Source organism: Rosa chinensis, chromosome 5 (genome assembly GCF_002994745.2).
Source record: "Rosa chinensis cultivar Old Blush chromosome 5, RchiOBHm-V2, whole genome shotgun sequence".
NCBI lineage: Eukaryota > Viridiplantae > Streptophyta > Magnoliopsida > Rosales > Rosaceae > Rosa > Rosa chinensis.
In genome coordinates this window covers 73,318,324-73,342,810 of record NC_037092.1, presented here as the reverse complement: position 1 = coordinate 73,342,810, position 24,487 = coordinate 73,318,324, and the positions used below count along the sequence as shown (strand labels likewise).

At 37.9% G+C, this 24,487-nt stretch overlaps 2 protein-coding genes and 1 long non-coding RNA gene across 6 annotated transcripts; 2 read left to right on the top strand and 1 right to left on the bottom strand.

Moving 5' to 3' along the window:
* Positions 1-4,889: 4,889 nt before the first annotated feature.
* LOC112167050 lies at positions 4,890-7,325 on the bottom strand. Of its 4 annotated transcripts, XR_002923573.2 has the most exons (6): positions 7,114-7,323; positions 6,882-6,968; positions 6,564-6,702; positions 6,374-6,464; positions 5,919-6,161; positions 4,890-5,087 (listed from the first exon to the last, which is right to left on the bottom strand). It is a non-coding gene; the product is annotated as an uncharacterized LOC112167050 (long non-coding RNA). The 4 variants fall into 4 exon arrangements; XR_005800749.1 differs by having other exon boundaries at positions 5,919-6,139; positions 6,882-7,325; XR_005800748.1 differs by having other exon boundaries at positions 6,374-6,461; positions 6,882-7,325.
* A 2,936-nt stretch (positions 7,326-10,261) lies between these two features.
* LOC112164015 lies at positions 10,262-13,780 on the top strand. Its single transcript, XM_024300260.1, has 6 exons — positions 10,262-10,803; positions 10,895-12,437; positions 12,494-12,611; positions 12,696-12,786; positions 12,892-12,997; positions 13,112-13,780. Exons 1-6 carry the CDS (start codon positions 10,262-10,264, stop codon positions 13,778-13,780), a joined length of 3,069 nt encoding a protein of 1,022 aa, XP_024156028.1.
* A 1,109-nt stretch (positions 13,781-14,889) lies between these two features.
* On the top strand, positions 14,890-17,832 carry LOC112164490. The gene is made up of 12 exons (XM_040505966.1): positions 14,890-14,947; positions 15,050-15,142; positions 15,230-15,343; positions 15,430-15,656; positions 15,735-16,047; positions 16,146-16,427; positions 16,504-16,775; positions 16,869-17,042; positions 17,150-17,257; positions 17,351-17,420; positions 17,508-17,606; positions 17,726-17,832. The coding sequence occupies exons 2-12, from the start codon at positions 15,104-15,106 to the stop codon at positions 17,819-17,821; spliced, it is 1,794 nt and encodes a 597-aa protein (XP_040361900.1). The 5' UTR covers positions 14,890-14,947; positions 15,050-15,103; the 3' UTR covers positions 17,822-17,832.
* The last annotated feature ends 6,655 nt before the right edge of the window (positions 17,833-24,487 follow it).

Here is a 24,487-nt window from a genome sequence, read left to right as displayed (position 1 = left end):
GTATAACATGTACCAATTAGCAAAGAGGCAAGACTGGCTACTCAATTTACTTCGACAAAGCGGTGACATAAAAAATATAACTTTATCATAAAGAAGCATCATTACAAATAGCACAACGTTCCTACTATGTTGCCGCAAGTCAACAAATTCGGCGAGACTTCTTTTCATGCTACCACTAAGAGGTTGTGTTTATTTAATCAAATAAATAGCTTGCCGCTTCGCTGGGCCAAAGTGGCACACTAATTTTGCATACCGGGATAACACCCATGTCGCCCTGTTATAAAATGGCACCCATGTCACCCTGTTCTAAAATGGCAGACTTATTACCGGCATATAGTCACATCTAACTGATAATAAGAAACACTAAAACATAAAGGGAAAAATTCACCAACGATGTCTGGACACTTTGGTGACTTTCAGAATGATACCTGAACTTACAAAGTTATCAATGTGATACCTGGACTCATTTTTTCATATCAACGTCGTACCTACGAACAGTTTCCGTCATAGAGCCATTAAATTTTGCACGTGCAATGCACGTGAGTCACTTAATGAAGATAAAAAGACCGATTTACCCTAAAAAAATTTTGGAAAAATTCACCAATGGTGTCTGGATACTTAGGAGACTTTCAGAATGATACCTGAACTTACAAAGTTATCAATGTGATGCCTGGACTCATTTTTTCGTATCAACGTCGTACCTACGACCAATTTCCATCACGGAGCCGTTAAATTTTGCATGTGAGTAACTTGATGAAGACAAAAAGACCGATTTACCCTCAAAAGTTTTTTTTTCTTTTTCTTTTCTTTCTTTCTTTCTTTATTCTTCTTTCTTTCTTTCTTTCTTTCTTTCTTTCTTTCTTCTTCTTCTTTTTTGTTTTCTTCTTCCCCTGATTTGAATCATGAAGATTCAAATCATCTTGCTTGGCCGATTCCCATCGCCGATCACCGATCAAACACTGCTGTTGCGTCTCAATCCACCTTCATGCACTGCAGATGCTTCTGGTTCCTCCCACTTCAAATCTTACAGCAAATTAAAATTGTGCATTGAGGCTTCGCCGCTCACTCCGAGTTCATCCCCGCCACAGACGACTTAGCCACCACCACTCTTGTTCTCTCCTCCGACCCCCTTTTATACAACATTGATCAGAAACTCAGACCCCGCCAGCCCTCCACTCTCAAATCACAGCTCCAATCCCACCCCGCCATCCTCTCCGTCATTCCCGATATGCAACACCACCTCAACACCATCCTCACCTGCAACTTCACTTGTCTAGCCGACAACTTCGGCCTCTAGCCCAACTTAGATCAGAGGTAATTGTAGGCAGACAAAGATTAACATTAACTTCGGCCTCCACACCATCCTCACCTGCAGAAAATTCGAGTTGTTCTGATTCACCAGCTCCGCCACTCCGCTGCTGCCCACCATTGTGCCTCGCCGATTAGCAAACAAAGAATTCGGAGCCTCCACCATCAAGAAATGGAGGCTCACGTTCTGTGTGTCCTGCGCGGTGGATATCGGCACCGTCAGAGAAGATGTTGTCTGAACAGAAATTGAGTTCGGGTTCCACGGCGGCAGCTCGTCGATTGCAGCCTTGGCTTTCTTGATGAGCCAATCGACGGCCATGCTGCGCTGGTCGTATCCGAGCCGGTCTTGCACGTCGTAGAATTGAATGGCGGTGTGGGCGGCGAGCCGGACGCGGAGGTCCCTGGGGACATTGGCGGTGTAGACCTTGCTATGGCGGTCCTTCCGGCCAGTGGCCCTTAGAATGTGGCCTCGAGCCTCCATGATTTCGCTAGCGGTGGAGGAAGAAGCAGTCCTTATCCCCAAACCCAATCAAGAAGCAGCGGAGGATGACGTCATTGCACGGTGGTGGAGGTTGTTGTGGCTCTCCCCCATTTTTCTTCCTACATATTCGATGGTGGGTTCTCCGAAAGTTGTGGTGTTGGCAAGGAGAGAAGGAGAGAATAAGGAATCTGAAAAAGAAGAAGAAGAAGAATAAAGAAAGAAAGAAAGAAAAGAAGAGGAAAAAAAAAACTTTTGAGGGTAAATCAGTCTTTTTGTCTTCATTAAATGACTCACGTGCATCGCAAGTGCAAAATTTAACAGCTCCGTGACTGAAATTGGTCGTAGGTACGACGTTGATAGGAAAAAATGAGTCCAGGTATCACATTGATAACTTTGTAAGTTTAGGTATCATTCTGAAAGTCTCCTAAGTGTCTAGACACCGTTGGTGAATTTTTCCAAAATTTTTTGATGGTAAATCAGTCTTTTTATCTTCATTAAGTGACTCACGTGCATCGCACGTGCAAAATTTAACGGCTCTGTGACGGAAATTGTTCGTAGGTACGACGTTGATATGAAAAAATGAGTCCAGGTATCACATTGATAACTTTGTAAGTTCAGGTATCTTTCTGAAAGTCCCCTAAGTGTCCAGACACCGTTGGTGAATTTTTCCCAAACATAAAAGAAAAAGAGTTTGGGCCTAAAGCCTAAACCTAGACACAAAATCCACTAAGCCCAAGCCAAGAATTCATTTTGCTAGTGTCACAGTGCCACCATCTGCAAGCAAAACCCTCGCCGTCCCACCATCAGCTATAAACCTGCCGCACCGAGAAAATACAGGCCATCCATCCATCCTCCCCAACATGCTAGCGAGCATCATTGTCCCTCCTAACCACCCCCTCCAGAGGGCGGCTCCAAACAACCCAAACTCGATCAGAGCACTCCGATCCAATCTGAGCCCTCAGATTCCGTCCTCGCCACCACTTCCTCATCACCATCAGGCAACGTTACATCCTGTCGTCTGGACTCCGTTCTTACAGTATTATATCGACACCATGCAGCCTTCCCCTATAAGACCTTCACTCTAGCTGGGTTCACTCTAGCTCGTACCATGTACTACCGGACACTTGGTCCACTCTGGTTAGTTTGACGCTGCTGCCACGAGGGCTTTCTGTTGGACTAGGCATATATTTTGGATGGAAGAACAAGACCTTTTTAAATGTAAGAGAGACCTTTTTAAATAAAGAACGTTTTGTGTTATTTTTTTTTTTCTTTCTCTCTTTTACCTTTTAAAAATAGGATGCAAATCCAAAAGGCCCTTAGGTGAGATGCCTTTTTGATCAGAGATGAGTTCACCATCAGTGTCTAATGTTTGTTGTCCCAGATTAGTTTGTTACTTCATTTTCAAAAACGAACAAAAAAATACCTGAACTCCAAATTTCATAGTAATGTTATACTTCCGTTTGGCTTTCATCACATGTGTGTTAATGTAGCACTATTTTTAGCTTTTCATGTACTTATTATTTTCAAAGAATGACATTTATTCTGTAAAAAGTGATTATAGTTTGGTGCAAGACATATATGATAGAGATGCAGGTGGTATCAGTGGCTTTGTTTCTCATGATGCCTCACTATGGAAGCATACTTAGGGCCTTAAAATTCCAAGTGCTGCGAGGACTTTCATCTGGAGGGTGTTGCATGATATCTTTCCTTATGCTTCCTTGCTTTTTTAGAGACATTTACTTTCCACTCCATTGTGCGAACGCTGCAGTTTAGATGTTGAGCTTCCCTTCCATGCTCTCTGGTCATGTCCCCAAGCTAGGGAAGTGTGAAAAGTTTCATCATACAGGGCTGTGTTGGGGACTTGGAGTACAGGCTCTTTCAAGGATTTATTCCAGTTTGCTGCATCTTGTCTTACTGATAAAGAACTTGGCATGATAGTGTTACTTTGCAGATGGATATGGCAAGTCAAAAATGAGGAATACCATAGATGCAAGTTTGTGAGTGCGCAATATGTTCTTGACCAGGTTCAGTCCTCATACATGGAGTTTTTGGCGGTGCAGCCGACTTCCTCCCTTCCTCCTAGGTCGGTTGACTTTCCGGCTAAGTGGGTTAAACCTCAAGTTTCCTTCCTCAAGTTAAATGTGGATGGTGCAATAGATGATGAAAGAGGAGTTAGAGGCCTGGACGTCGTTCTTCGAAATGAGTTGGGGAATGTGCTTTTGGCAGCTTCTAAAGAATTGCAAGGTAGGTTCAATCCTAAAGTTACTGAGATCTACGCAGCAGCTTTGGGATTGCAAGTGATCTACAATTCTGGTTTTCATTCTTTCTCATACAATTCTGAAGTTTGATGCTTTGTCAGTGGTCAATGATTTAAATAAAGATTTGGTAAACTTGTCTGTAGAAAACATGTTATTAGAAGAAGTAAAGTCCTTTTTTCACCTCTTCAGTTGTTTTTAATTATTGCCCACGTAAATGTAATCAAGCAGTGCAACGTGCTTTTGTCTCCTGCTTGATGTGTTTGGTTTGAGGACGTGAATGGCTGTCCCAGCATGTACTTATAACTTATGGAATTATCTAAATTACTTACCAATGCAATTACTATTTTTCTTCTAATATATATATATATATATATATATATATGTTTTCTTAGCTTAGGGTATGAATTTTCATATTTAACTACTTTTTGATCACATATTCACATCATAACTGTTCAGTTTTTAGGTCATAATATATAGATCATCTCTGCAAATTTTCAGCTAAATTGATGATCGTTAAGGCATCCAAAACTGCAATTTACACAAACGGTTCAAGTTAGACAGATTCGGTTCGGTCGTGTAAATTGCAATTTTGAATGCCCTAACGATCATCAATTTAGCTGAAAATTTGCAGAGATGATTTATACATTAGGACCTAAAAACTGAACGGCTAAGATGTGAATTTGTGATCGAAAAGTAGTTAAAACTAGGTATTGCAGCCCGCGCGATGCTGCGGGTGTTTAGCACTAGGTATTGCAGCCCGCACGATGCTGCGGGTGTTTAGCTTAATAATACTACATTTGCAAACATTACATACATTATACATCCACAATGACACTCAAACATAGCAAACTAAATGTACATTCATCAAAAGGCACTACTTGGTAACCAAAAGTAAAAACAATTTTTCACTTAGTTAAGAAAAACCAAACTTAACAGTGACCAAAAGCAAGCAAGAAGAATGATGCTTCAAAAAGACAACCCTATTGCCCTTGAATCTTCCAGCCATAACCATCAACACAGTTCCAGGGATAATGCTTACCCTGCAAAATATAAAATGTCAGCGAATCCCTTCAGCTACACAAAGTAAACACAGCGGAAAAATAAAAAAACCATTTCACAATAACTTCCAATCTCTACTATAATTTCATGGCAGAATGAAGTTTGTAGTTTTCCCAAATTTAAAACAACTTGAGATTTTTATACAGTTGAAAAGTTGCTTTGGAATCATAGACAGCTTTCATGAGTTATCGCATCATTTCTATACCTCGAAGCAATGCAAAAACATTTCTCCAGACACAAACGTATAGGAGCAAGAGCAAACTTATACTCTATACCAACAAAAAAAATATATGCAACTGCTTAGTACTGTAAAACAATAACTACATGTAGGTCAATAAAACAATAACACTGTCCTTCACAAAGATAGAATCTCTCATTGATATACCAAATCTCAGTACGACATAAGAAGTTATAGTTCAAATAACTATAGGTGTCAACTGAAGGAAGAAGATGTAGATACTGATAGTCAGAAGTTTGAAATTTAGGATGTGGATTTTACTTTTTAATCTGTCATGCTAGTTTGAGAAAACAGATTGTCCATTAAAACTGAATAAGACATATTGAATTAGGAACTAATAAGCCTATATACATGAACAATCAGCTAGTGCAAAGCAGAGTAAGCGAGTAATAAGAAGAAGAAAAAAACTCATCAAACTCAGGAAAAAGTTTTTATTTTTTATTTTTTATTTTTTATTTTTTATTTTTTATTTTTTACTAAACAACAAAAAAGCTGAATAACTTCAAAACAAAACCTCTCCTTCCGAGTGTGTCAAAAATAAGTTTCAGAATTTAGATTCTAATCCATTTCTCACCATATGGCTGAATGTATGGTTCGCAAGTCTTCTTACGCGATCACAGCTAGGTTCTTCATCTTTTGGAATACGTAAGGTCTCCTCTCCACAAAGGTGTTTAAGAATATGTACAGAACAACAACTGTTTGACGTGAAAGCAGAGAACATCATCTGGCATTTTACTGATCCTGTCTTTATCAACTTCCTCTTGAGTTTTTACAAACACAGTCAAATCATGATCACTGTAAATCCGTAATTAGTGCCCTGTTAGTTAAAGAAACATTGTATGTTAAACATAGGAGATAATTAATCATGTATATGCAGATAAAGTACTCCTGATTTTGTTCATTACGGATTTTTCTGTAGAAAAGGAAAGGAAAAAAAAAAAAGGCAATGCACTAATTTCATAACATTCATCTAGTAAAGAACCCACACATCTCCCACAATTATCAATGTCAATATCAGAAGATTCATACCATAATCCTGTGGAGTAGTTGAAATCTGCAGAGGATTTATTCTGTCGATATTGCCATCCAACTAAATAAGAGTTTGAAGCTCTGTCATCTACTGTATGAGATGAGCACAGTTAACTTTTAGAGATAATCATTTAAAAGAACATCACAACAGAAACCAAACCAAATTCAGAAATCACAATAGAACGTATACCTCTTCTATCTCTTCAAATTCCTTTTAAGCCTCTCAATTTACATGAGAAAAGACTCGAACTTTGTTCAGCGGGACAAACAACCCGTTTTAACTAACAACATAAAACCCATTTCTTCAAATTCCCATCAATCCCCTCAATCTACATGAGAAAGGAATCAATCTTTACTCTTCACAAACTCAAGAGTAAACCCCAAAACATAGAAGCAAGCAATATCAGACAAAAGAACAATTTACGAACATAAATTGTTGAACGCCAATTTCAGAACCAGCTAAAAATTTTAGAGAGCTTATTTTCTTGGAAATAAGAAAAGGTCTAACCTGAAGAAGATTGCAACTCAAATTCCTCTATCGGATCCAAAGGCTCTGGAACCTAATTTTAAAGCTTTAAGCAGGCGACTAAAATACCTAAAACGAACAAATCAAAATCATTAATAACCATGACCGCGATGCACAGAAACTATCAGAAGCAAAATCAAAAGTTACTCAAATATGAAATCATGAGAAGAAAGTTTGATTTTGATGGAAAATAAGAAATTGGAGTTGATTTGACCATCTTTGCGGTGTGGGACGATCAAGCAACATGCATGGATGATAGTGACTCCTAATAGACGCTGCGTGGGTGGAAAGAGGCGGATTATTTCTTCGCTCTCAGCGTTTCTGTCTCTGTCGATCACCGTCTTCCGAAGCGTTTATCGCCCTTAAAGCAATGGCAAAACTATAGTTGAGGCAAGTAGAAAGGGCAAAACTGTCGCTCTATTTCAGGGCCAAGATGAATAGTATACAGTATCAACCGGGCTTTAGTATATTAAGAATATGAAAATCCATACCGTAAGCAAATAGAGTCGCCAGTAGAGCGCTCTTTGCTAGTTGGTGTTTTGTTGAGTACAAGCATTTAGTAGAGACTCAGGATAGTATTTTAGGATGTTCTACTTATTGTAATCAGGGGTGTAGGCTCAATGCCCCCTCTTGTATTTGACAATTTCTTTAATTAAGGCTATCAAGGCTTGAGGGCTGCCGCACCGCCCTTTTTCTCAAAAAAGAAAAAAAGAAAAAAATATCCTTAGCAGAGAAGGTTGAAAATCTTATACACACACAGGGCCTTTCTAGTGAGGGATCTTTTATAGGGATAGGGAATTAGACAACTTTTCGATCACATTTTGACATCTCAATCGTTTAGTTTTTAGGTCATAATGTGTAGATCATTTCTACAAATTTTTTAGCCAAATTGATTATCGTTAAAGCATTCAAAATGGCGACTTGAGATGAACAGTTCAAATTTGACAGATATGATTCGTTCATTGATTTATTCTAATTTGATACCTTAACGTTCAAGTTATCACATCGATACGAAATCTGGAATCCAAATATGTCTTTGATCATTTTTGGAAGTCATGTATCAAACTGAACAAGCAATAAAGTTCGGAAACTGATGATGAATATAACTCTTTCAATTATGCATGTCTTATTGCTTCACTGCTCTTGTCGTGCTTCCCTATGGTGCCTCTCAATTTTGATATGTTGGTTGTAGATCGAGGAAGATGATGATTGGTTTCTCTTTTAACATCAAGGATTTGCTGAAGGATGCAGTTTTTGGCCTGCATAACTTTCCGTCGTATGATGAAAGCAGTATCATGGGATCAGGGAAGTGGTGAAGTTAACTTTTTCGTTAGTTTTCTCTTTTGGAATATACATTAGAAAAACAAAAGGGGATGCCCGACCCTAACGAGGAAATTTGGGGACGATATTGGAGAATGGTAACAGGAATGATAATGGTATAGTACTATAGTGAATATGCACTATGCCAAACCTCATTAGATGACAGAGCTCAGACGACAGACATGTTGGTTTCTGTCGTCTGATATATTTTAACGATAGATAATGTAAAAACTGTCGTCTGAATATCAACAATACCATACAAAGTTGGTCTTGAGAATTAAGTTTGTTTTCAAACAACAGTTATCTGTCGTCTCGTCAAAGGAGATAAATTGATTTCGTTTTTGGTCGTAGCTTCTTTTTTTGTTTGTATTTAGACGACAGATATATGTTGTGTCGTCAAAGGAGTAAATTCGCTTTGGATTTTTTTGTCGTGTTTTTTTTTTTGGCACAACAAACAGTAGCTTAGTTTGGAACACTTAATGAGATTCTCTCCCCGATTTTATGAAAACTAAAACCTAAAGCGGTAGAGAGCAAACTTTTCCTTCGCAACGCTCTGACAAGACCCCTTCCAACTGATGAAAATCCAAATTTCTTGCCAAATCGAAACACCCTAATCATAACTGAGAACCCAGATCGAAGAACCTCATACTCCGTCCATTCCCCATCTCTCTTCGACAGACGAAGAAATCCTCATTCCACATCTGAGTCTTTGTTTCAAACTTAAATCGCGAAATCATCGAAACCTCATTGCAAATTTCATGGGTCTCAATCAGTAGCTCTTTATCTATGCTGGTAAGCCCTTAGATTCATTGTTCAGCTATTTAGGGTTTTTGTTGGATTGGGGATTTACAGGCTTGAAAATGAAATTTCCTTTGAATCTTGAATTTTTTTTTCTAGGTTTTAATCGAATTGGGGATGCGAGGTTATAAGTGTTAGGGTTTTTGTTGAGTTGAATGACAAATAGCATAATGTTGGTGTTTCAGTACTGGCCTGGGTTAACTGGAAAGCATTTGCCAATCTGAATTGACAGTCATTGAATTCCGAAGGTAAAGCTCTGCTCTTTTTCTTCACTACTCCTTCACTTTCTCCAATTAAAGTTATAGAATTTGGTCTCTTTCTTGACAACATTTAACTGTAACCAAACCTAGAATTGTGATTGTATGTGGGCATTGACCCAATCATAGTTTGGGTTCCATGTGGGCATTTGTTGTTTACTGTGTTATGTCATTATCGAAATATGCTTTACATTTCTATTTGTCATCTTGGCTCTTACATTGGCTCTTATGTGGATTGCTCACCATCCAATGGTTGGACAGCAAACAATTCTTAATGTTCGGCTATTCCCTATTGAAGTTTTGAAAAGTCAACTATGGGTTTGTGTATTTTGTATGAACTGTAAGTATTGGATTGTCATAATCATGTGAACTGCAAGTATTTTGTCTCAAAATCTGATGGTAGCCATTTCCATGTGGACGTGTAAATTAGGGACCTTGTGGTTATGGTTTTTCACCTTTGTTATTGATCTGATGCTGAATACATAATGAAACTCTTAACACGTCAAACAAATTGACACTATCTTATGATTTGCAGAGTTGAAAAATCAGTGACATTATGAATTAAACAAGTCTGGAAGTGGTGGAAACAAGTTGTGGTGTTTGAATTGGCTTTGACTTAAATCAATTTTTGGTGAGTTCCATGATCATTACAAGTTTGTTTTTTTTTTTTGTTTTGTTTTGTTTTTTTCCATTTTTCCTGTGCTGGACTACAAATGAGCAATGTCGAATTATTACATGGCTGGTATTAAGTATGAATTGTATGATGATGTAAAACTAGAAAGATTTATACTATGTCAAATGCCCCTGTTATCGTATCGCTTGATGAAGTGCTAAATGTACATGAAGTAGCTAATTGCTTTATTGTATTGCTTGATTTCAGATGTGCATAAATGTACATGTTTGTGTGCACTAGCTAGTTTATGTAGCATGATCCTAGCTAGGTCTAATGTTAATATTGTAATTGATACATTTGTTTCTCTATATAAGATGGATAAGTCATGGATGAAGGCTGATAGAAGATCACTACAGTTTCAGTTAGGACTTGAAGAATTTCTGAAATTTGCATCGGATAATGTAAGGGACATAAATAAAATATGTTGCCCTTGCTTGAAGTGCCATAACACTGATTTTGGTGGTATAGGGCTGATTAAGGACCATATATTTTTTAACGGTATTGATGTTAGTTATAAGCATTGGAAGTGGCATGGAGAACCATCTACTTCTGCCTTGCATGCTCTTAGAGGGGATTCTGAAACAATCGAAATGAATCCTGATTTAGGCATACAAGCAGAAGCTGTAGGGTTAGAGGGTAGTGAGGATGAGGAGATTTCGGAAGACTCGAACGAGTTTATGCAGTTTGTAGAAGATGGAGATAAGCCTCTATATCCTGGTTGTACCAAGACAACCAAGTTGAATGGTTTGATACAAACATTCAATCTGAAATCAAAGCACGGCATGACTGATGCGTGCTATTCAGATATGTTAATTATGATTGGCCTCTTGCTTCCAGAAGGAAATGACTTACCAGGGTCTACTTATGAGGCTAAAAGAACACTTTCCGCATTGGGGGATAGGGTATGAAAAGATTCATGCTTGTCCAAATGACTGCATCTTGTACAGATTGCACCATGCTGATGCGACCAGTTGTCCAACTTGTGGTGAATCAAGGTGGAAACTTGGAAATGACAAATCTGAGAAAGAAGGGGTTCCAGGGAAGGTATTGTGGTACTTCCCTCCGATCCCACGGTTCAAACGGATGTTCCAATCGACAGTGTCAGCTAAGGAGCTAACTTGGCATGCCAATGATCGAAAGAAAGATGGAATGATGAGGCATCCAGCCGATTCCCCAACTTGGAAAATGATTGACACAAAATGGCCAGACTTTGGTCTAGAAAGTAGGAACCTAAGATTAGCGCTTTCATCAGACGGGTTTAATCCACATAGTTCTCTAAGTAGCAAATACTCATGTTGGCCTGTTATACTTTTCACCTATAACCTTCCTCCATGGTTATGCATGAAGAGGAAGTACATGATGTTGACTATGTTAATTTCTGGACCCAAACAACCCGGAAATGACATCGACGTCTATCTACAGCCATTAGTGGATGATTTGAAAGTGTTGTGGGATGGGGTTGAGAGAGTATATGATGCTGTAAGAGGAGAGTATTTTAAACTGAAGGCGATACTGTTATGGACAATTAACAATTTTCCCGCGTATGGGAATTTATCAGGAAGCATTGTGAAAGGATACAATGCTTATCCAATATGTGTTGATCAGACAAGACCCTATAGGTTGAAGCACTCTAAAAAAATGGCATTCATGAGGCATCGACGATGGTTGCCACGACATCATCCTTATAGAAAGCAAGCTGCTGCTTTCGACAACACCATAGAGGAGGGTGAAGCTCCTACACCATTAACTGGAGAGGAGGTGTTGACCAGAGTTCAAGGTCTAAATCGACCATTTGGCAAGAAAAACCCTCTTCCCCCTTATAAGGGTCTTGAAGATGAAGACAGACCTTGCTGGAAAAAAAGGTCTGTTTTCTTCGAACTTGATTACTGGGAACATCTTCCGGTAAGACATAATCTTGATGTGATGCACATTGAGAAGAATTGTTGTGATGCTATTCTTGGTACGCTGTTGAACATTTTTGGGAAGACTAAGGATGGGGCTGTTGCTCGTTTAGACATGGTCGAAATGGGTATACGGACTGATTTGAAGCCTACAACTGTTGCAAAAAGGGACAAGTTGCCTTTGGGTAGTTGGAACTTGTTCCTAGATGAGAGAAAGATTGTTTGCAGTTCCTTTTTCAATATGACCGTTCCAGTTCGGTTTTCATCCAATGTACGAAATCTGGTGTCAATGGAGGATTTACGACTTGCTGGTCTTAAATCACATGATTGCCACACTATAATGCAACTTCTTCTCCCTGTTGCATTACGTTCAGTTTTGGAGAAACCAGTTAGGTACGCAATTATTCGGTTTTGCCTATTCTTCAAAGCAATATGCAGTAAAATGATCGACGTTTCAAAATTGCAACAAATGCAAGCAGACCTGGTCGATACAGTTTGCCTGCTTGAGAAGTTCTTTCCACCATCATTTTTTGACATAATGATTCACCTAACTGTCCATCTTGTTAGGGAAGTCGAGTTATGTGGTCCGGTATTTTTTAGATGGATGTACCTGTTTGGCTCCAATTTCATTTTGGGTTCAAACAGTACCCTTTTGAGAGGTACATGAAAGTGTTCAAAGGATATGTGAGAAATCGACAATTTCCTGAAGGGTGCATTGCAGAGTGTTACATTGTAGAAGAGGCAGTTGAGTTTTGCTCGGAACGTATGCTTCCTAGAGAGGCTACCACTATTGGGATCCCTTAGAGAACCAAACTTGGGCTCTTAAATGGCTGCAAGCCTTTATCAGGCGCCACCATCATTACTGTCGACAGAAAGCAGCTTGACATGGCCCACCTATGTGTATGCATGAACACTGAAGATGCAATCCCTTATTTCAAGTAAGTAATAATTTTACTTATGTTTTGTTTTCGATCATTTGTACTATATCACCTTACGCGTGTTCAGTTATGTTGCTCATTTGCTTAGTTTTTCTTCCATTGCAGAGAGCATATGGAATTCCTAAAGTTGAGTTTTCCAAGGTTCAAAAAAAATAAGAAGTGGTTGAAGGACAAACAAAACCTTACCTTTGTTGGTTGGTTCAAGGAAAGTGTACATAACTTATCTTCGACCTCATTGCAGTAGTATAATGTCTATTCAATTTTGAGTTTCGAGTTCAATAAACTTGTGTGGTTCCATACTTTTGACATGTCAATTTATTTGTAGGTTGCAAATGAAATGAGATTTGCCGATAATGATGTTCCTGAAACCATTAGGTGGTTGGCTGGTGGACCAAAAATGGAGGTCCCTACATTTGGTGGTTACCATGTGAATGGGGTTGATTTTAACACTTCGGAGTGTGACAAAGTACGATCAGTTCAAAATAGCGGGGTTTTTTTGGTTGCTGATGCAATGCAAGTTGCTAGTGCAAGGGATAAAAACCCTAAAACTGATGATATGGACTTTTACGGCAGGATACAACAAATTTGGGAGGTGGACTACTACAAGTTTAGGATACCCGTCTTCATGTGTGATTGGGTGGAGTCAGCTAGGGGGGTTAAAGTAGACGAACTTGGGTTTACTTTGGTTAAACTTGATAGGGTAGGGCATTTAAATGATCCGTTTATCTTAGCTACCCATGTGAAACAGATTTTCTACATACAAGACCCCCTTGATGATCAATGGTCAGTGGTAGTGCGGTGCCCGGAAAGAGACTACCAAGGAGGGTGTAATGATGAAGAGATGGAAGATATTGAACTGGAACAACACCCATTCATTCCTACAATGCCATCGATTGAGACCTTTGATGATGTAGTTGGTGATCTGCCTAGCTCCTATATTCGAGATGGCGATGAAGGAATATGGGTTGAGAATGAGAATGGTCGACGTGTTTAATTATATAGGCTGATATTAGTATAGGCTGCTTTTCTTTGTTTTGATTTCTTGCTTTGTTAAGTAGGCTACAAGTTTAAGAATAATATACACAGACCACTTTCATCCATTTGTTTCGTGTTACACTATTGCTTTAGTTAATTTTTATTGATATTCTGTTTAACTATTAACTGAATCTTATCATGATAGTATTAACATGTAGCTAACAACATGCATTTGGGTTATGTGTTTCAGATGATGTCGCCTTCTACTAGATCATCAAGTTTTGCAAGAGCCATAGCTCTAAGGATTAAGGCTGTGGCAATGAAACGATCGAGGACAAAACCAGCAACACCAATTCTAGCAATTGAAGGGGCTGAGACATCAACTAAAAAGGCTGCCAATCCCATATCTAAAACTACCAAAAAAGCAGCCTCTCCCAAGAAGGGTCAAACTACCAAAAAGGCTGCCTCTCCCAAGAAGGGTCGGACTACCAAAAAGGCTGCCTCCCCCAAGAAGTCTCGGACTAGCATGACTATAACTGCTAAGTCCAACGGGGTTATGTCATCAACCAAGTCAACGAACAAGTCTGTTTCCAGTAAGACCAAGAAGTTTGAGGAGGATGATGATGAAAACAGAACTGGTGGATTGAAGTTGCTGAAGCAAGGAATGGTTACGATGAGCCGCATTACAAACAGGCTTATCCGAGGAAAGAGGCTCACTGTGAAGTTTAATGAAAAAGGAGAACCTGTTGGTAAGGCTGCAAAAGAAATGCAGTCTTACATTGGGGTGTTGGCACGTACGAAGATCCCTATCTCAATAAATGATTGGAGAGAAGTGGATCTAGATGAAAAGGAAAAGATATGGGAATCTATAAAGGTACTTACTGACCATATTTCAGCTTGATTAGTTTATATATATTCTACATGTTAATTAGCTTTGCATTACAGTAGCTTAGTTTATTGTACATGTATGTAGGATGCATTTGTGGTGCCTAAAGAGCTTAAAAAAATGGTGATTTCATCTGCTGCAACTAAATGGAGAGAGTTCAAGAGCAAGTTAACAAACATGTACATCATCCCTTATATGGATGAACCAAAACTGTTAGAAAATCCTCCAGATGATTACCGAAGCATAACGAAGGATACTTGGCACCAGTTTGTTGCTGATAGGCTTTCAGCTACCTTCCAGGTTACTGATTTGATAAAATTTGCTGTGTTTTTTGGTTTCAGAAGGTGCTCTCTCTATGAATATTCATTGCAGTTTCTAATTTACTTATGTTATGGTTTGCAGGAAATACGTGAAGCCCAAATTGCAAAGCGAAAGGAGAATAAATATCCTCATCGTATGTCACGCAAAGGTTATGCAAATTTAATGGAAGAACTGGTTAGTTTTATATTTAGACGAGTCAACTAAATCTGAGGTGATATGTACAGAATATTAACTAATTCATTGTGTTTTCATTTGTCAAAGTCTGAAAGTGTCCCTTTACAAGAACTTGATAGAGCTACAATGTGGATCAAGGCTCTGCAAGATAGGAATGGCAACTTCAAACAACCTGAGGTAGAGAAGAAAGCCGAAAAAATTGTAAGTATGGACATCAAGTTCATATTAATTTATATATGCATGGATGTAATGCTATCGCAGCATTTAACGCGGATATTTTGAATCAGGAACATTTAAGGAAAAGGGAGGCTGAAGGGGAAATTGCCACATCTGGGTCTGATGATGTGCTCACTCTTGCATTGGGGAATCCGGAGCATAGAGGTAGGGTTAGAGGTGTTGGTGGCAATGTCAAGCCCGATTTATATTTCAACTTGCCAAAACGGCAAAAGATGACTTTTGAACAGAGGACTAGGTTATCGCTGAAGAAGATACTAGAGGAGGAGAATGAAGTTTTGTTAGCTAAGGAAAGAACTGCATGGGAGGAGGAGAGGGATAGAAAACTTGCTGAGGAGAGAGCTTATTAGACTGAGAGGATTGCGAAGCTAGAAGCGAAGGTCTATGGGAAAGAGCTGCCTGTTGAGTCCCCCAAACCTGTCACAGCAGTTAATGAGCTTGGTTCAGGACAAGGGAGTTGTTCTCGCCATGGGGAGAAGGCTGCACATGATAATATTGAAGCTGAGGTGAAGGGTGTGAAGAAGAAGTTGGTTTTAAGAGATGAAGTGAGCATCGAGGTTGAAGAGGAAATTGTGCAGCCCAGTGATGAGAGGGTACGGTTAGACCCGATATTAGAAGAGGAGGTTAGAGAAGATGTCATTGTACTAGAGGCACCAGTACATGGTGAAGAGGTAAATATCGTGCTTGCCTAAATACTTGAATTTTGTAGGTATGCTGATATGGATTTTTGGATATAGAACTGTATGGATTTAATTTGTTTCATGTATAGGAACAATTAGGTGAGACCAAGTATAAACTGGCCATTGACACGGTGGAAAACATTGTGGCTATTGGAACTGTCATCAGTGTCGACCTTGAGACCAAACAGCAAACAATCCATGGTGTTCCACTTGGAGAGGAGAATTTGCGTGTCTCTATCACAGAAACTGTTGTTCCTGAAGCTTTGCTGCCATTTCCCATAAAAGATGAGATAGTGAAGGTCAAGGATGCCATTGGGACTTGTGTCGCTTGGCCGAGGAACCTTGTTATTGCCCCTGCACCTGGTGGGAAGGTAACTCAATTTCTTTGTGTTTACTTCTGCATATGTGATTATGGAATATAATCTAACTTCATTTTTACAACATTAGAAAAAACCAAAGCGTAAAATTCCTAATAGGCCACAGAAAGATATGTTTGATGATAAGGAAGACTTGCAAATCCTGCCATCGAATCTCCCTGCACCTTTAAAGGACTTATGCATTTGGGCAAACATTGGATTGCGGAATGGGGCAACCATCCACGCCACTTTTGGACCAGAACTTTTTGGTCATCCACATAAAGCCTTTGTCTTTAGAAAGGACATCTATGCTATGACACACTTATTGGAAATTTCAGGCAGCTGCATTGTTTTTTACATGAGGTAATGCAACACGTTAAAGTTTCCTATTATTTGTTAGGTTTTGTGATTTTTCATTTGTGAAATCAGTTGAAATGTTGTGAAATGTCGATGTAGCTACCTTCAAGGTGTGTTGAAGAAGGCTAAGATGAATGACATGGTCGCTTTTGTCGACCCTGCTCACACGGGTGCAAGTGGTTGTGGAAATCCAACCGAACGAGCTCGCTTAGTATCAAATCGGTTCATAAATGGGAAGTCTGGGCAAATTTATTTGGTCTCATATAATTCAGGGTCTGTAAACTGAATTACTATGCAGTATGTTGTGTTATATTACGTTTTGGTGAATGCTTTATATAAACTAGTTTAAACTTATGATGAGTTTTGTTTATTGCATATAGTGGTCATTGGACATTGTCTGCTGTGAATCCAGCTGAAGAAACCATTCACTTCATGGATCCGTTAAAGAGGCGACTCATCGCTGGTGAATGGAAAACAATTCTGGACAAGTGAGTTGACTGATTTTTCACTGTATAAGTCGATAACTAAGAGTTGTTTGTGCATTATATATGCTGATATATGGTCTGCTATTGATTTGCAAGCTCCATTAAAATCTACAATGCACACAAGAATAAGAAAGGGAAGAAAACCATTCAATGGAAAAATCTTGCTGTAAGTTAATTGCGTTTTTTGGGTCTTATCACCTAAGGTTTTATACTCTTAAGTGCTTCTGATATGGTACGGTGTTTTTTTTTTCAGGGCATTCCGGAGCAGAAAGATAGTAAGACTTGTGGGTATTGGATCATGCGCTACATGAAGGAGATAGTGGAAGATAAGAATTTGGAGTTTGCAGCTAAAGTATGTGTTTTTGATACCATAACAGATTGTATTTCATGGTTTCAGTATGACTTTTTCATCATTGGGATATATGATAGTGATTTGATTTGGGTCTTGGTTTTTGTTTTTGTTTTTTGCAGTGGGAAAGAAGGACAAATCTGGTTTACACAGAAAAGGACATTGATCAAGTTCGGGCAGAATGGGCGAAGCATGTTATCATGTTTCCAGATATGTAGTGTGCGTGCTAGGAGGTTTGTCGTACATGAATAGTTAGGGTCTGTTTTTGTGCATATTGACATCAGCATGCCTATATAGCTAGATATTGGAGGGTTTTTGCCTAACCAAATGATCAGCTTTTGCTATTCTCGGTCATTTTAACCTTAGCAGCTGATTAGTCACTTTTAGCCTCCATGGATTTTAATCTGTTGATTATTTTCAACAGTTGATGTACATTGGTGGAATATGGAAATGGCAGTACATGATTTGCAGTGGATATGTTAGTGATTTCCAAATATTTGATGAATATATGGTACCATTTTCTAAATGAATGGTATTGGTATATACTGTGGTTTATGTTTATTTCCAGGTTCTGGTATGGCACATTGAAGCCAAATTCTGTGGTTTTAAACCAAATCACACAATATAAAAATGTGGAACAATTGAACGTCCAACAACAGAATTCAGGCAAAATACTGTTGTCTGAAACAAGAAGATTCAACAGACAAAAATAAATTTCTATAGTCTTAGTCTCATTCCCACGACAGAATATTGTGATGTATGACACTTTCTCACAACAGACGTAACAATGAAACATCAACTATCTCCATATTCAGAAGACATATAAATGTCTTTTTAAACAATATTAAACAATAGAATGTTATCAACGACTGTGGTTTGAAAGGAGTACACACATCAGAAATAACAAAGAGATTTCAAGCATCCACACAATCAGAGGACAATTAAAAGTCCTTTTAGAATGAGAGACACAATAGATAAATGAAAGAAAATGTTGTGTCAATGAAGTTCACACAACAGATTTTGAAAATAAACTTCTAAATTCTACACATTCAGTAGACACTTTATTGTTGTCTCATATTTTTTAAGACAATAAAAAATTATTAAAGTCTGTTGCTAAAGTTAAACAATAACAACATTTGACTGTCGTCTGATATCATATTTAACCACATATACTACCATTTTGTGTATATCTGAGCTACATTCAGACGACAGATATATTTTTGGTGACCGTCGTCTGAGTCATCTTCGGACGTCGGGCATTGACTGTCGTCTGAACACCAATCAGATATCAGCTTAATAGACGACAGATTTTCTTCATATCAGACGACAGTCAAAGTCTGTCATCTGATGGGTTTGTTGGCATAGTGATGGTCCCCGATCTGATCAATTGTCATCCTTAGTTGTGGACTTGTGGTTTAGTCCTTTTATTTATTTAAAGGATACAGTTGGGTCTGTTCACGGTTTTGGCGGTATGAACTTTGGATCTTGTGCCATCTAGTGGCCGATGCATGGTGGTCCAGCGAGATAAAAAAAGGAGTTCGCTAGCACCAATTTCTGTGACCTCTTACCAGAAGTGTAGTAAGATGCTACAGTTTATGAGTTCAATTTAACCTATCTCTACTATTAGAAATGAAAGCGCCTGTTTTGGTGTCAACAGCTTCACCAAAAAGTGAACTCCCCATACTACCCATCATATATGAGAACAGTTCAACTTAAATGAAAAATATGAAGGAAGGCTAACAACGTAAGATACAAAAAAAAAAAAACAATTGAGAAAAAAATAAATACTGAATGATCTCCTAGAAGGCGGTTAGCACGATCTCCTAGAAGAATGACTGCCAGGGCTCACGATTGGAGACTGAAGACGGACGTGGGACATGATCGGAGTAGAGATGGCTTCATCACTATTCACCCCACTCTCCATTTACGGTTCATATAAAAGGAGAAAAGGGAAAGAGGAACAAAACAAAATCAAACCCATAAAGAGGAAAAAATTAGTATCAAAATCGGTGATTTTCAGATTTCTTTTTCCATTGATTTGGGTATCCTTTCTGTTATATTTGGTTGGAATTGGATTATCGCTGTTAAGTATTGTGTGCAGAGCGGATTCTCAGTCAAACCTAAAAGGCAGAGTAAGATAGGTATCAACTCAGGCGACAGTGTTGCAGACTCAGTGGAGGTCAGACTTGATAATTGTTTCAAGATTTCGAACAAATCTCTCGCCACCAATTCTATTTGGGTTTAATAAATCAAGCTTAATGGCTTCAAAGAGTTTGGAGGTAGTGTTAACTGTATCTTTGTTTCTATATTTTTCGATTTTGATTTCTTACGCTTACATTGAACTGTTGTTTTGGAATGTCATTGAATTTTTCAGGTACTTTACATACTTGGGTAGTTTCTATATATCTTGAAGGAATCGGAAAATTTTGGTTATAGGTATGGTTTGGTGATTTTATTGATTCTTGGTTTCACATTTTCAAATAATCATAGTAACCAATTGCTGCTCATGAACTGTTCGTTCAATAGGGATTTTGCTTCTTTTTTTTCTTTTCTTTTTTGTTACCACTTGGTTTTCTTTCAATTGTACGTTGCAGGTAATATTTCTGAACATTGTGAGAAAATGATGCCTACTAATGTCAGTTCCATGTACTGTTTCTGTCTCCTGTGTTCTTCTTTCTTCAAGTAATCTATTGATATGCAATTTTTTTTTTGGGGGGGGGGGGGGGGGGGGGGGGGGTGGTGGTTTGCAAATGAACCAAACAAAACTATGTTTCTCTATTGATTAGGTATGAATGGGAGATGTTTTTTTATTGATGACCGTTGTTAGGCCTTTCCATACATGATATCTAATATATTCTAATAGTAAAGATTTCATATTCTTTTGTTTCTAAATGCACAGCTTATTTTAACTTTTTGGGTGTTAAGAGTTGTTGTATGTTCTGTAAACCATTATATGTATGATTGATCTGCAAGTTGTCTGATCTGTGTTGTCTGTTTCTTATCTATTGTCTATGGTATATGCTTAGTTATGCATGCATGTTTCTTTTAAATTTACTTCTGTTACTGTACTGTGCTTGGTAATCGTTCAGTAAATATCGACATGAATGTTTCTTTTAGGGAGCATTATTACACCAATATTGTCTTTGGTGTCAAAAGTTAAGAGTTCAATCCGGGTCTGATGGCAACTTCTATTTTCCCCTTTTTCCCTTCTCTTTGTGCTTCTGATAATCAAACTTTAAGCTTAGTTGGGGTTTTATCTGCAACAGTAACTATTGTTTTTTGTTACAACAAAAGTGAGTATCTTTACCACATGAGTTGTCAATTTTGGTCTCAAAACTTGCTTTTGTTCTTCCTACTTCAAAAGTTTGAAATGAGGCATCATAGGATGTGAAATAGTGCTTACGATATTGTTTAATATTGGGTTGTTTTTCCGATCCTTTTCCTTTTTTTTGCCCCCCCCCACCCCCCCCCCCCTCCAATTTTTCTACCTAATTTAGTGAAATTTGCTCAGATATGCTATTTTATATGTGGGAAGATGGTATGCCAAGCAGTAGGAATATTATACAGTGATTATAGAAACACACCCGTCTACCAAACTCTCTCAAACCATTTTGCAGATAGGAAACTGTTTCTCTTTCTTTTTTAGATTACTGTATGCTGTTGCAATTGATGTGTGATATCTGGTGTTGCAATGTACCATTTGAAGGTTGTTTATTCATTTACTCTTCAGTGGAAGGGCTATATTAAAACTGGAAACTAATGGATGCCCTGTAGACTTGCATCTCTAATTACTTACTCTCATTGTATGCCTTGATTTTGAAAGTCACATTTCCAGAATTTTCTACTTTTTCTTCCTCATTGGTTGTGCTTTTTGATTGTTAAAGGGTCATGTTCTGTTTCTTTAATGTATGTTTTTTGGTTTGGCTGCTATGATCTAAACACAACGTCGGGAGTTATATCCTTCATCTTGAACACTTGCTATTTTTTTTTTTTGGCAGCGAGGACCGGGATTATTGTGGTAACCCGTGATTGAAAAGCAAGAGAAAAAGAAGTTAAGTGAAGGAGAAGGAGACTGTTAAAGTTTAGAGCTAAGAGTTTTGATGGGAATGGGATTCAGATTCCTGTGCTCTTACGGAAATTAGTCCAATTATAGACCTATAATAACTCAGCCAGCACTTCAGGTATTTATGCAAGTAATTCCCCACATTCATTTTTGTTTGCTGTCTGAAAGTAAAATATGATTACCATATCAGGATTGCTTTATTGAGGCAAATGTACTATATTTGGACACTGTTTTATGTGAATGTGACACCAAGCAAGTGAATCAAAAAAAACTTCCACTGCTTTTTACAATTGTCTTTCTGTGTTTTTAAACTTGGATTAACACAAGTTTGAATCTGTACTATTTCCTCCCATGGAGGAAAAAAAATAGTGATACATATGTCTCTGTTAGTTAAAGCTGATGACTATTTTGTAAAGTTAAAAGAGTATGTAGAACTACAAGGAAGAGTATCTTTGAGGTTTATTCTTTCAATGATGATCAGAATTAGATTTATTTTTACAATGGTCATTAGAATTAGGTACAATCGTTTTAATTCTTTTTGGTTTGTTACTGTTTAGCCCACTTTATTGCAAACATTTGTATATATTAGTGCATATTTTTGTATAAAGTTTAATGTTTTTTACTAATGAATTTCTAAAACCAAATACTACTGTAGTATAATGCTTGCATCTAATTAAGAGAGTTAGTAATGTGTAACGCAGAAATTGTATTGCACTCCCAAGCAAAATCTTACACATATTGAAATAGAGGAATGAAAATGTGGAAATGTATTGTCCAGAAACAAAACTCGCACACGCGAGCGCGGCCTTTTCGCATGCACAACGCACGTGCGGGAAGGCTAGTACGTCTAAAGTGTCACAAGATGGTGATCATATTGTATGGTCGTATGACTGATATCTCGTGTTGACATTTTTGTTGGTAAACTGTGTCCCATTAGTTATATGTAAAATCAATATTGTACACATCGTAGCTTCAAGTCTCACTCACGTACGTGTGGGGAATGAATAAGATAGAGCTTAAAAAAAGTTTGTGTTGACATTGTTTAGTAGTATGTGTCCCCACTATGCCAAAAATGCCTTTAGACTACACACTTCAGATGAAATAAGTATTGTTTTATGTCGTCTGAGTTTTTCAGATGACATAATTTTTGTTTCTGTTGTTTGAATATAGACTAAAACCACACTGGTTTAATTTGGAAAAATGGTGAGTATTCAGACAACACATTTTTGTTGTTGTAGAAGATGGTGATTTCCTATCTCAAATTTGGAGGGATATCCAAAAGTTGATTAAGTACTTTTCCCTCTCAAATAGCCAAGCCCTAGTTGACTGGAAAATGTTGCAACATTCAGACAACATTTAAATGTTGTCTAAGTGTGCAGCTTGTTTTAAAATTTTTCAAGTTATTTTTACTTATGTTTTTTGATATAGAGATAGACCTCGACACCCAATTAAAGTCATTTTCTCTCATCCTTCAACTCTCTCAGCTCGACCTAGTTAGAACCCGTGAAAATGAAAAACTCAAACACTAGCCAGCTCTCTACTTCTCTCTCAACTCGCTCAGATCTCGATTCTCACTCTCTCCTTATCTTCTCACTCTCTGGATTCTTCTTCTTTGCCTCTCCTTCTTCTTCTTAGTCTCTACTTCATCTTTTGCATATGGATTACTCTCCAGCAACAAATAGAGCTATTTTTTATTCGGATATTGGTAAGCAATTTAGGGTTTCTATTGTTTTTTAGTTTAGTTTTTCAATTGGGTTCAATCTTCGATAGATTTTAGGGTTTTATCTGCAGATTTTGGGTTTGCTTATTATCCAAAATTTCAATTTTACGGTTTGATTTCTATTAGGTTTTTCTTCTATTTGGGGATGGGGTGATTGAAATGGATATAGCTGCATTGGGGTTTTGTCTTCAATTTAGTGCTGTGGTTTTCCTTCGATTTAAATGGATTTATGTGTTGGAGTTTTGAATCTTTTGATTTCCATGTTGTTTGACAAGAACTCTTTCTTCTTTCAATTAAAACTGATTTGTATTGAAAAAATCATGGTTTTATCAATAATTGCATTGCTGTTCTTCTACTAGATCATGTTGATATATAAGCATGTAAATGTTGTTGAATATTTACATATAGTTCGATGCAAGAAAGTTTATATTAACAAGCTTATTGCAATTTTAGACGACTTATGTTCAAAAAGGAGTTTGACAGCAGCTATGGGGGATTTATGAAGGATGGAGCTAAGTGGTTGCTGGAGAACACTAAAATCCTTCTTTGTGTGCAGCTATCTCCAGTAAGTTCAAATTTCCTATCTTTTCAAGTAAGTTCGTTCTGTTTCTGTCATTCCAAGAGTTTGGGTGTGATTTGTTGTAAATTTGGTATAGGTGGCTGGATTTGTGAAATACAAAGTGGGTGTTAGCAACTGGAATTTTATTTGCAGTAGCAGTTGATTGGCTGTATGAGCTGCTGAAAGCTAAGGCTTGAGGTAGGGAAAGCAAACTTTTCTCTATAGCTTTGATTCTGATTTGGTATGTAATTGGTGTGATTGTGTTAGAACGTTTTCCTCTACAATTTTTAAGTGCAATTTGACAAGCAGAGAGAGTCACTACCCAAACATCTAACCAGATTGTACGTAGATGGTTTAGTTTAGTTACTACCTGGGATATGAAAAGCCAAATGGGGTTGTAATGCTTCATGCATCCTCTTTGTATTCCCTTGTTTACTCTCCAATGTACTAGCTATTCTTTTGGCTTGTAAGCTAGTTCTTTTTGTTGTGTTAAAACAAAACTTCATATTGTGGTTAAAACAGCTTTGCTGAATTTTCTGAGA